This window comes from Perognathus longimembris, chromosome 3, assembly GCF_023159225.1.
Source record: "Perognathus longimembris pacificus isolate PPM17 chromosome 3, ASM2315922v1, whole genome shotgun sequence".
NCBI lineage: Eukaryota > Metazoa > Chordata > Mammalia > Rodentia > Heteromyidae > Perognathus > Perognathus longimembris.
The window spans coordinates 98,498,019-98,510,831 of NC_063163.1; the positions used below are offsets into that span (position 1 = coordinate 98,498,019).

Below are 12,813 nucleotides of genomic sequence, written 5' to 3' on the forward strand. Positions count from 1 at the left end.
GGAAAATCTTCCAGCTAGAAGTGAAAGCTCAATATGCACCACAGAACTGACTCTTCCTTTATGTACAACATTCTCTGAATATAACATGCTGTCAGGAATTTCTTTACCTTGTTGTAAGTGAATGTAGTTGAGTATGAAATGTTCATTAAATGCTTTGTTTTGTATTGGACTAGATGCGGTTTTGAATAACTAACCTCAAATGACCGTTCTCTTTTTTATATTTAATGACTGGTGATGAGTCACTTATGATTGATTCACTCTCAGCCCATTCTGGTGTTCTGCTGAGTAAATAAGAGTAAAACACCACTTTAGATGATGTGAAGAGCATGCATTTTCTCACTGCTCTGGTGGCTGAAGTGAAGTTCTCAGGAGGATGAATATCTGTCACCACTACTATCATCTCTTGTAGCTCCCTTTAGTTAATTGTGCCAAAACACAACTAAGATGCGGTTTTCTAAAAATTAATTCTGGCAGAAATATAAAAATTAGAAAGTGGGAGAAAATGAGGAACAAGGAGTAGTTAAGAGATGCTTACAGAAATCCAAGTGATGATAGAGACAAGTAGTAAGATGTAGTATACATTTGGTAGAGTAAAAACAGAGGGAAAAATTACCCTTATGGCTTTCTGATTGAATAGGTACATACCTACCTGGATTCTTTCTGTGGTGTTTAAGGAAAAATGTTAGCTTCTCAGTATTTCATCTTAAATTGATTCATTATTAAGAACAAGATTCTTTTGAGGGTAAGTAGTCATCAAAAGGGGTTACAATTCCATTAGTCAGGATTTGAGAACAATGCTTCTTGACAATATTACCCCTTTAGTTCTCTACCATGTTATCCCTTCCCATTCCTATCCACAAATTTCATATATTCTTTTCACATCAAAAGGGGTTACACCAATCCATAAATTCATATGGAACAGTAAAAGACCTAGATTGCCAAAGCAATTCTAGGCAAAAAAAAAGCAGTGCAAGAGTTAAATCCTATGGTTTTTCATCGTCGTCGTCGTTGTTGTAGTTTTCCAGTAATAGGTCTTGAACTGGGTGCCTGGGCACACTACCTGAGCTGCCCTAGCTCAAGAAAAGCACTCTACCACTTGAGCCACAACGTGACTACTTGTCATTTCTGTTTATGTGATACTGATTTATTCAACCAGGGTTTGATGCATGATAAGCAAGCAGTCAACCAAAAAGCTATTTTCCCACCCTCTTCTATATACTCTATTATTCATAGAAAACTGACAGTTGGTGTGCAGAGTGCATATTTAATAGAGATGTCATCTTTTTTCAAGTATGTAGATGCCATGTTTGGTAGAACCTGTGAAAACACAGCAAGTATTTTTCGATATCAAAACTTATTTGTGTGAGTAACTGAAGGAATGCTAATGGGAGATTGTAAATCCTCACCATAAAATTATTCCTATAAAACTCTTAACTGTGTAATTTGAGTACTTTTTTCTTTTGCTGTAAAAACACAACAAGTAAAACGGAAAAACATTGTAAAATATTATTATGAATTTCTTCCGTAATTCTTTAGGGATTAAGCATGTATTTCTCATTAATTCCTAGTATTGATATCTTAAAGTCTATAATAATTATTATGTGCAGAACTTTCGTTAGTTTTACATTAAAAGCTGTTTGGATCTCATTCATGTTTTTTCCCTTATTTTTGGATGTATCATTTTAGATGTCCAAGGAATGGATAACATATTAAAACTTGCCAGGAAATTCCCGTTGAATGGATGTGTGAAGTAGCAGTCACCAATAGCAATGCTGTGGAGAAAATAGTGAGATTAGTTAGAGCTTTTAATTTGAGTTCAAAACACATGCGAGTGCTGAGTAGGAATAATGGGCACTCCATAGAAATGAGGACTGAGGAATCCATTGCATGTCAGAACATGCTTCCCTACAGTGAGCCTGAAGAGATGCATGCTGGATCCAGGCCTGGTGTCTATCATGTAGTGTAAAAATCCCTTAGCCATATGAAACATTTTACTCAACATTCTGAGAGTCCAAATGAGCAGCAGTATTTCAAGGGTGGTAAAGAAGGTATGGTATTAAACTCAGAGACCATATTCTTTAGAAATAATGGTGTTTGTGTGGGAGAACACTCCCAGAACCATAATGAATACAGAGAAAGCAATGGTAAATCTGCTGTCATTGGCCAAGAACTATTTCAGGGAGTGAGGAAAACACCTGAATGCACTGTATGGGGGAAAACATTCTGTTTCAGACCTACAGTCAGTAGACATCAGAAGGAACACACTGGAAACCATCCCTGTCCATGGACTGAATCTGAGAAATCTTTCAATAAGAAAATAGATCTTATTAATCATTGGAACAAATATCCAGAGACGTCTGATAAGAATAACAAAGGTGGAAAGAAATCATATGAATGTAACCAATGTGGAAAGTCTTTTACCTGGAAGTCACATGTTAGTGTTCATCAAAGAACACACACAGGGGAGAAAACTTATAAATGTAACCAATGTGGAAAGGCCTTCACACTCTGATCATCTCTAAGAAGTCATAAGAGAATTCACAGTTAAAAAACCCGATGAACTTAACACATGGAAACAGCACTCAACAGCATAAGAGGAGTCACACAGATGAGAAAGTATGAATATAGTCAATGTGAATACCACATGAGCAAGGGTGTGACTATAAAATAATTTGATGTTGTTAACCTGAGGTGGCACTTGCAAACCTAATGTGCTATATCAACAAAAACCTTTGTACTAGTAACAAATAGAACAATGATTGAATGAATTAATAGATACAGAAAGCATTACCTACTGAGGTAGAAAGACAAATGTAATCACAGTAGTATACGTAAATCACTAATTCAATTAATTAACAAATCATTGCTATGAAGTGCTTGAAAATTGGCCATGCAAGCCCAAAGTACATTTAGTTCTATTGATGAACCTCAAATAAATAAGCTAATAGAACTTATGATGAACAAAAAAGCCTAATGAAAACCCCTTGGACGGAACTTGTCATCTGGGCACAAAACATAAATATGTTATTAAAAACTGTCATCTCAAGGATGCACTCTCTTCTCTTCCCAGAATATGTAAATAGAATTCATCTGTAGTGAAAACATTGGAAGAATTTTTCTACTTTTAAGAAACACTTAATACTAGGGCTGGGAATATGGCCTAGTGGAAAGAGTGCTTGACTTGTATACATGAAGCTCTGGGTTCGATCCCTGAACACCACATGTATAGAAAAGGCCAGAAGTGGCACTGTGGCTCAAGTGATAGAGTGCTATCCTTGAGCAAAAGAAGCCAGTGACAGTGCTCAGGCCCTGAGTTCAAGCCCCAGGACTGGCAAAAAAAAATAATAATAAAACAAAACAGTAATACTATACTGTCACCACTAACACCAACTTTGTAAATATAGCCTGATTTCACTATAAGGTTCTTGGCTACATATATATAGTAAAGTATCAGTCTTTTCCATCTCAGGCCAACACATATGTAATATTAAATAGAGATATACATAAGTATATATTTATAATTGTGTTTTATTAATATATTGTTTTGCTTTATAATATTCTATTATATATGTGTATATATACATATATGTGTATATATACATCTGTATGTATATATATGTAGACCAAGAAAGTAATCATGTAGTAGGATTTACTTCATTCTGAGATTTAGCCATCTGTTAGAGTACTTATATATGATCGCAGACAATAGGAGAGTACTAAGCCAAGCATGCCAAAACTTCAGTATAGAATAAAACCTGAGGATTTGGTAAATTCAATACTCTGATCTGCAGACATCATTGGTTTTAATTTACAAGTACTGAGTAGGAAGGATCATCAATACTTTAATTTCTTTAAGTGTGGATTTCTGACAAATTCCTAAAGAATGCTGATGCATTTGGATTGCACACTCCACTCTGAGCCTCATTTAAGGAATTCTGAATTACCATAGAAATCATGCACCTTTACATGTAGAATTCCTTTCTGTTGAGATGTACTTAAAGTGACAAGTATTTATACTCTGGAGAGACTTTCATTGAACATTCGAAGAGTGGAGTATCCTAGGGCAACACAGGAGGTTGACACTTGTAATCATTGCTAGTCATTAGGGTAAGACCTCATATGACAGTTCAAAGCCAGTGTCGGCAGAACCTTTGGGACTTTTACCCCTATTAACTAATAAAAAAACAAAGTACAGCACAAAGCTTAGAAAGTGCACCAGGCCAGCATTCAAAGCATAATGTATAGTACTTTCACAAAATGATGAAGATGAGGATGATAGTGTCAATGATTGCAGTGATTTTTAAAAAAGTGGAATATTCTAGTTTCAAATATGAGGAAGAGAAAACCAGGAAAATGGGCTGTGAATGTGGCTTAGTGGTCGAGTGCCTGCCTAGCATCCATGAAGCCATGGGTTCAATTCCTCAGTACCACAGAAATAGAAAAAGCTGGTAGTGGCACTGTGGCTCAAGTGGTATAACGTTAGCCTTCAGCAAAACGAAGCTCAGAAACAGCACCCAGGCCCTGAGGTCAAGACTGGGAACAACAAACCCCCACAAAAACAAAAAGAATACCAGGGAAACTGAAGTGAATTATGTATGCATAACAGTTGTGGATGGCTGAACAAGATCCATCTCAGGTTTTCTTTTATTCTCCAAGGTGTTTTCAAAGCAGCCTAAGCCTACCCAGGCACTGTCTCATGGCTCTGATTCTAGCGACTCAGGAGACTGAGATCTGAGGATTAAATTTCAAACGAATCCTGGGCAGATAAACGTGTGACACTGGAATGTTCAATTAGGTAGTAAAATTTTGAAGTCAACCTGTGGCTTAATTATTGAGCAGAAAAGAGCAGTTGTGTGCTTGAAGGTGTGAGTGGAGCACTGAAGAGAGGAAGGCAAGGAACCTCATCCATCCCAAGATGCCAAGTTCTATTTGCAAAGATATCCCTTGAGTATTATGATGGCTCATTAGATGCTTGTAGACTGAATTCACTCCTAAAATTGTTGTGAATTTCATTCATTTTTTGAGTGAAAATAGCTTCATGATTACCATTTTCTAGATTCTTGGGCTACAATGCTTCTGCCTTTTAAGGCAGTTACTAGAGGAGAAACCAGATAAGAATACAGTGAGTAGGGCTGGGGATATGGCCTAGTGGCAAGAGTGCTTGCCTCATATACATGAGGCCCTGGGTTCAATTCCCCAGCACCACATATACAGAAAACGGCCAGAAGAGTGGCGCTGTGGCTCAAGTGGCAGAGTGCTAGCCTTGAGCAAAAAGAAGCCAGGGACAGTGCTCAGGCCCTGAGTCCAAGCCCCAGGACTGGCCAAAAAAAAAAAAAAAAAAAAAAGAATACAGTGAGTACTACAACAGTGCTGTACACAGGCCCTTGTGGAAACACTAGTGCAAACAACAGGGTGGCAAGAGTAAGCCTGACAATGATCTGTGAATAATGTGGTGACCACTACAATTATTTTTAATTAGCTTGCTTTATTGTTATGGGCAGTGGGATTATAATTAGATGAGTCATTCCCTTCTGATCTCTCCATCAAGACTTAGGACCATCAAATATAAACAGAATAGTTGAATACACAGACATAGTAGGTACTTAGCCCTGGGGTGACAAGAAGGGGCATTGTTTTACAAGCAGGAAGATTCCTTGAGACAGATTCTGGAGACAGTAGGAATGTTGCCTAAGTGAATGTAATAATTGCCATTCAGTTGTGTTATTGAAAATAGCTAATAGTCAATATTACATGTATTTAACCACAATAAAAATTTAATGGAAGGAAAATTTTTTGCTTCATAATGAGGATAGAACTCTGGTGCTGGGCACTGTCCCTGAGCCTTTCAGCTCAAGGCTAAAGCTATACCACACTGAGGCACAGGGCAATTTCCCAATTTCTTGTGGTTAATTGCAGATGTATTTAATGGAATTTCTTACCCAGGCTGGCTTTGAAACAAAATCCTCAGATCTCAGCTTCCTTCTGAAGTCCTTGCATATAGGACGTTTGAACTCACATCCTGTACCCAGGAAGGTAAATTGAAGAAATCATGTAAACATCACTAGAGATTATTAAACCCCAGACCTACTATCTAGCAGCTACAATAACACTGACTTTCAAGGAACAAAACAACATGAAGAACTCGAGCTGGAGGAAGTCACATGGCCACTAGTATCTTTTTGGCAATGGCAAATAAGTAGTGATACAGAGAACTAAGCAAGGTTGCCCCTCTTTTTGAAGGATTAGCACTGAGAGGTTCTGCTTAGGACACACAGATAACCCTCTTGCTTTTCCCTGTTTTCTGGGCTTATCTGCACAGGTTGCTGGGCCTTTTCTTATCTTTCTAGTTTTTAGGTCAAAACAACATTTGAATATTATTTCCTTGTAAAAAGTAGTTCCATGTCAGAAAAACCCATGTACAATATTCACCATCACTTAAACAAAGAAACCACTGAAGAGAACAGTGTCTTCAGTTTTATTTGTGCAAAAACAAAAGACAATTTTAAAGCATTTAGGCTCTGGTTCTTATTGCAATAAACAGCACACACAATTATAATAAAGTACAATGGAAGCTGTTCCTGGTATATTTGTTTTTTATTTTTGCCAGTCCTGGCACTTGAGACTCAGGGTCTGAGCACTATCCCTGGCTCCTTTGTGCTCAAGCCTAGCACTCTGCCACTTGAGCCACAGTGCCTCTTCTAGCCTTTTCTATATATGTAGTACTAAGGAATTGAACCCAGGGCTTCATGTATACTAGGCAAGGGGTCTGGACACTAGGCCATATTCCCATAACGGTTATGGTTTTGAGTAATATAATACAGGATATTATAATTCGTATAAATGGTAATATAAAGCATTTCCAAAGAAAATACCCTGATTCTAGAAATCTACTTTGAAGAAATCCTATCTAAACCTTTCTCTAATTTTTGCCAGACCTGGGGCTTGAATTCAGGGCCTGATCAGTGTCCCTGGCTTCTTTCTGCTCAAGCCTAGCACTCTACCACTTGAGCCAGAGAGCAACTTATGGCTTTTTCTGTATATGTGGGGATGAGGAATCATACACAAGGCTTCATGTATACAAGGCAAGTTCCTTGCAACTAGGCCATATTCCCAGCCCCAACAATGATCTTATTAGTGTGCTTGACACCAAAATACATCTCCTCTATTATCCTCTGCTAAGCCTTAACAAATCTGTGTTTGGTATAGTAATGGGGTCCGAGTGGGGGGAATCCTCCATCCCTCCAACAGGCCACCACTCAGAGACAGCCTCAAGTACCAATATGGGTTTATTGGGCAGGTAAAAAGCAGAATGGCCATCCAAGGCCACAGCCCAGACTTGGGAGCTAGGGAGAAGCACCCTGGGCTGGGCTCAGTGACAGGTTATGTAGGCAAATATCACATGGCCAAGGTGGGCCACACGCAGGTAGCCAAGGTTACAACACTTGCAGAGAAAGAGCATAATCATGTCAGGTCATAGGCAGGTGGCCAATGGAGTTATAGTCTGCCTCGTAGTAACTGTTTGCAAGGCAAGCACTCTTGCCACTAGGCCATATTCCCAGTCCCCCAAAGTAATTCTTTGAACCAACCTATCATTTTAGTTAGCATTGGCCTGTGAATCTGGCAGGTCCCCACATGACGCAGGCGGTGGTAAGGCTGCTCCTTCCAGAAAGGTCACAGGTTGCTGGCTGCTTTACTATCGCTAGCCCCTAACAAGTACCACGTACTTGCTTTAACTCGTGCTCCTATTTGTCAGGTCAAGCTCTTAAATGCTAGAGAATATTTGGAACTAGTTTAAATGAAGTGAGAACACTTATGTATAATGATGATGCTGAACAAAAACAGAGTACCGGGTATCAGTCTAGCAAGGGACTGACAGGGTGCAGAGAACTGTGGAATAAATTAGCATCCGGTGGGCCGTTTGAGCAGAGCAGGGAGAAGTCCCATTAAAGTCAAACAATTCTGATTTTTAAAGTTCCCTAGTTACATTGTAGAGACTGCATAATATCTCTTTCAACTAGATGAATTTATTCACATAAAACAAAAATTCAAATGTCAGTAAAATTGTAGCTTTCTCAACATCCCCTAATGAGTGAAGTTTCAATAATCTTGGGGGATCAAGCCCAGAGCTTTTGTGCTCTAGGCTAAATGCTCTACCACTTGAGCCACAGCTCCACTTCCGGTTTACTGATGGTTACGTGGAGATGAGAGTCTCACAGACTTTCTTGCCCAGGATGACTTCAAACCTGATCCTCAAGACTCAGCCCCCTGAGTAGCTAGGCATAAAGATATGAGCTATGACACCCAGGATAACTCCTCTTTGATCCCATGTACATCAAACAGGCTTTTAAGGTCTAATCTGATGTTCAGTCAAGTACTTCACTCTCTGTTCCACAAAGTGGATGAACCAGCAAGAGATGCAGAGGGCAGATTCAGACAGGAGTCACATGTCAGACTGAGGACTGAAGGCATCTATCTGGACAACACCCCCCAGAGTTTGAGGGATCCTTTGATGCTTCTTGTAACAGAAGTTTGTTTTTTTTGTTTTGTTTTGTTTTGCCAGTCCCGAGCTTTGCACTCTGGGCTTGAGCACTGTCCATGGTTTCTTTTTGCTCAAGGCTAGCAATCTGCCACTTGAGCCATAGTGCCACTTCTGGCCATTTTCTGTACATAGGGTGCTGGGGGACTGAACCCAGGGCTTCATGTATATGAGGCAAGCACTCTTGCCACTAGGCCATATTCCCAGCCCCTGATGCTTCTTATACCTACATTCAGTCCATGTAAACTATCAGAGCTTTGTTTCATAAAGGGAGTTTCAGGTATACTTGTAAAGCTACTTCATAGACTCAGTAGACGGTTGCCCCCTGATTGAATTAGAAATGTAATTTTGTAAATTAGTGGGCAAAACCAATTAGGTGGTGGCTGATATTTTATTCTTAAAAGTGTGAGGAGAAACATTCCCCTTCCTCCTCTAAACAAAACCGAGTAACAAACCTAGAGATGGGCTCAGAGCACAGAGATTTTGATAGCCTTGTGGAGTGCAGCTTATTACATGCAGACCACTGTAAGCAAAGTCCCTAGCTCAACCAGGCCTAACATGGATCAGTTCCTTGATCTATGTGAAAGGGAAATTTTCAGCTGTCACTTGGGGATAAATTCTTTTCTGCTCTTTTGCACTGAAAGATATTAATATTAATTGGTGAGTTATTGAATTTTTGCCGGGTTATAGGACTGTCCTTCAGTGTACTAAACTCCCCATTGACTCCTCCATTCTTTTTGGGGAACTGTCTTAGGAAAGATGCTGCTGTGAGAACCCACTCTCTTCTGGCTTTGCAAAACAGCACCAGACTGCTGCACATCAACTACATTGCCATTTTCATGATGGCGGCACAGAGGGGACATGGCAGGGCATGTGGTTGCCCAAGGCCACAGATCCCCTTATGCACTAGCTTCTGGGTTTGGTTTTAGTTATTTGTTCATTAATTTATTTCCAGCACTGGGGCTTGAACTCAGAGCCTCATGCTCTTCTCTTGGTCTTTCTTTTTTTTAGTCAAGTCTAGTGCTTTAACACTTGGGCCACAACTCCACTTCTGACTTTTTGCTGCTTAATTGCAGATAAAGTCTTGTTGACTTTTCTGCATGGACTGATGCTGAACCTAAAGCCTCAAACCACAGACTCCAGAGTAGCTACAATGAGAGGTTTGAGTCAGGATCCAGCTTCATTGGTTACTGTGCTAATAATTTAGGTGGTCCAAATTAGTAAAAGCTGTGGTTTTAGGGGCTGGGAATGTGGCCTAGTGGTACTGTGCTTGCCTACCATGCATAAAGCGTTGAGTTTGATTCCTCAGTACCACATATATAGAAAAAGCCAAAAGTGGTGCGTGGCTCAAGTGATAAGAGTGCTAGTCTTGAGCAATAAGAATCCAGGGACAGTGGTCACAGCCTGAATTCAAATCCCAAGAATAGCACAGAAAAAGCTATTATTTTAGAATTTGGGTCTCAAAATTATACAGCACCGAAAGATATTCTGTATTCAGAAGAAAACTGATAGTACATGTTTATTTTGGGCTCCCATCGCTTCCATGCACCTAGACCATTTCTCATTTTCCATTTCTATATATGAAGCACTAGGATCATTGAATAGGTAGCTCTTGTTCCTCTCTATCCATCTCCAGAAGCATCATTCTTTTTGTGTATGAGTTTGTTGATCGTTGCACACTCAATAAGAGTCAGCATGTTATAGCTCTTCCTTTCTAACTGGTGTATTTTATTTAGCTGATTGTATTCAAGGTTCATCCTGGCTGTATTTTGTACTAATATTTTCTTCCTTTTCAATGCCTTCACATATTGTTTTATGCGTGCCTACGTTTTGTTGGTGAGCAATTATGAAGTGTTTCTCAAAGTAGTTATTACACTCCCTGCTAACTTCTTTTGCACAGCTGTGTTTTCCAGGTGAAATACTTCCCAAATTGGTTATATTCATATGATACCTGACCGGTATGAATTCTGTTGTTTCCTTAAGGATTACCTGTCCCTGAAGGACTTTCCAAATTTGCTGCATTCCTAAGGTTTCTCTCCTGTGTATATTTGCTGATGAACAGGAAGATAGGATTTCTGGGTGAAAACTTCCCACATGTGTTACATACATAAACTTTCTCTCATGCATGTGTTCTCATGAACAGTAAGGTGTGTCTTTCAGGTGAGTGATTTTCCACATTGATTACATAGATAAAAGTTTTTCACTTGTTTGACCTCGCTTCTGTGTACTTAGATATGACTTGTGGGTTAAAAACTTTCCACACCCGTTATGGCCATATGGTTTCTCTTCTGTGGGTTCACTGATGAATACTAAGATATGTCTTCTGTGTAAAAGATGTTTCACTTGTGTGATATTTGTTGGTTTATCTCATGTATGGGTTCCCTCATGAACACTTAGGTATGATTTCCGGGAAAAAGACTTACCACATTTGTTACATTTTTGAGGTTTTGCTCCTGTATGTGTTCCCTCATGAGCACTAAGGTATGATTTCTGGGCAAAAGCCTTTCCACATGTGTTACATTTATGAGGTTTCTCTCCTGTATGTGTTCTCTCATGAACAGTAACACATGATTGATGGGCAAAAGACCTTCCACATATGTTACACTGATAAGTTTTCTCTCCTGTATGTGTCCTCTCGTGAAGACTAAGCCTTGTTTTCTTGGCAAAAGACTTTCCACATGTGTTACATTTATAGGGTTTCTCTCCTGTATGTGTTCTCTAATGAACACTTATGTATGATTTCCGGGTAAAAGACTTACCACATGTGTTACATTTATAAGGTTTCTCTTCTGTATGTGTTCTCTCATGAAAATGAAGATATGATTTCCAGGCAAAAGACTTTCCACATGTGTTACATTCATAAGGTTTCTCTCCTGTATGTGTTCTCTCATGAACACTAAACTTTGTTTTCCTGACAAAAGACTTTCCACATGTATTATATCGATAAGGTTTCTCTCCTGTATGTGTTCTCTCATGAGCACTAAGGTGTGTTATGCAGACAAAAGACTTTCCACATGTGTTACATTTATAAGGTTTCTCTCCTGTATGTGTTCCCTCATGAAGACTAAGCTTTGATTTCATGGCAAAAGACTTTCCACATTTGTTACATTTATAAGGTTTCTCTCCTGTATGTGTTCTCTCATGACGACTTAGGTATGATTTCCGGGTAAAAGATTTCCACATGTGTTACATTTATAAGGTTTCTCTCCTGTATGAGTTCGCTGGTGAACATGAACATATGATTGCCAGGCAAAAGACTTTCCACATGTGTTACATTTATAAGGTTTCTCTCCTGAATTTGTTCTCTCATGAAGACTAAAGTGTGATTTATTGTAAAAATACTTTCCACACGTGTTACACTTACAAGATGTCTCTCCTTTGTGGTTTCTCTCATGAACACTAACGTATGATTTCTGGACAAAGGACTTTCCACATGTGTTACATGTATAAGGTTTCTCTTCTGTGTGAGTTTTCTGATGCATTAGTAGTTGCGATTTCCACATGAAACACTTTCCACATGTGTTACATTCATAAGGTTTCTCTCCTGTATGAGTTATCTGATGCATACTGAGTTGCATTTTCCAGGTGAAGGACTTCCCACATTGGTTACATTCGTATGGTTTCTCACCTGTGTGAATTCTTTTATGTGCATTTAAAATTGTCCTCAACCTAAAAGATTTTCCACATTTGCTACATATATGAGGTCTCTCACCTGAGTGAATTTTGTTATGTCTGATAATAATTTTCTTGCTCTCGAAGGAATTTTCACATTTATTACATTCATAAGGTTTCTCATTAATGTGTATTCTATTATGTGTTTTTAGAACTGACTCATGTTTGAAGGACTTTCCATATTTGTTGCATTCATAATGATTTTCTCCAACACAAGCACAATTATTTCTAAAGAATATGGTCTTTGAGGTTAATATCGTCCCTTCTCCATCATCTGTGAAAAACTGCTGCTCACTGAGACTCTCGCAATGTTGACTAAAAGTCTCCATGTGGCTAAGGGATTTTTCATAAACATGAGAGCGACCAGGCCCGGATCCAGCATGCATCTCTTCATGCTCACAATGGAGAACCAAATTCTGACATGCAATGGCTGCCTCAGTCCTCATTCCTAAGAATTTCCTACTATTCCTATGCAGCTCTGGCATGTGTTTATGGCTCAAATGAAAAGTTCTCACTTATCTCACTCTTTCATCCACAAGATTGCTTTTGCTGATTGCTACTTCACTTGGCCATTCTTCTGGACTTTCCTCGCAACTCTTAATCAT

General features: G+C 39.0%; 1 protein-coding gene across 1 annotated transcript; it reads right to left on the minus strand.

Moving 5' to 3' along the window:
- Window positions 1-1,276: 1,276 nt before the first annotated feature.
- Window positions 1,277-12,813, minus strand: LOC125347776 (zinc finger protein 12-like). The gene is given in 3 exon segments (XM_048340737.1): window positions 1,277-1,317; window positions 10,960-11,656; window positions 12,733-12,813. Coding segments are annotated over 3 exon segments (819 nt in total).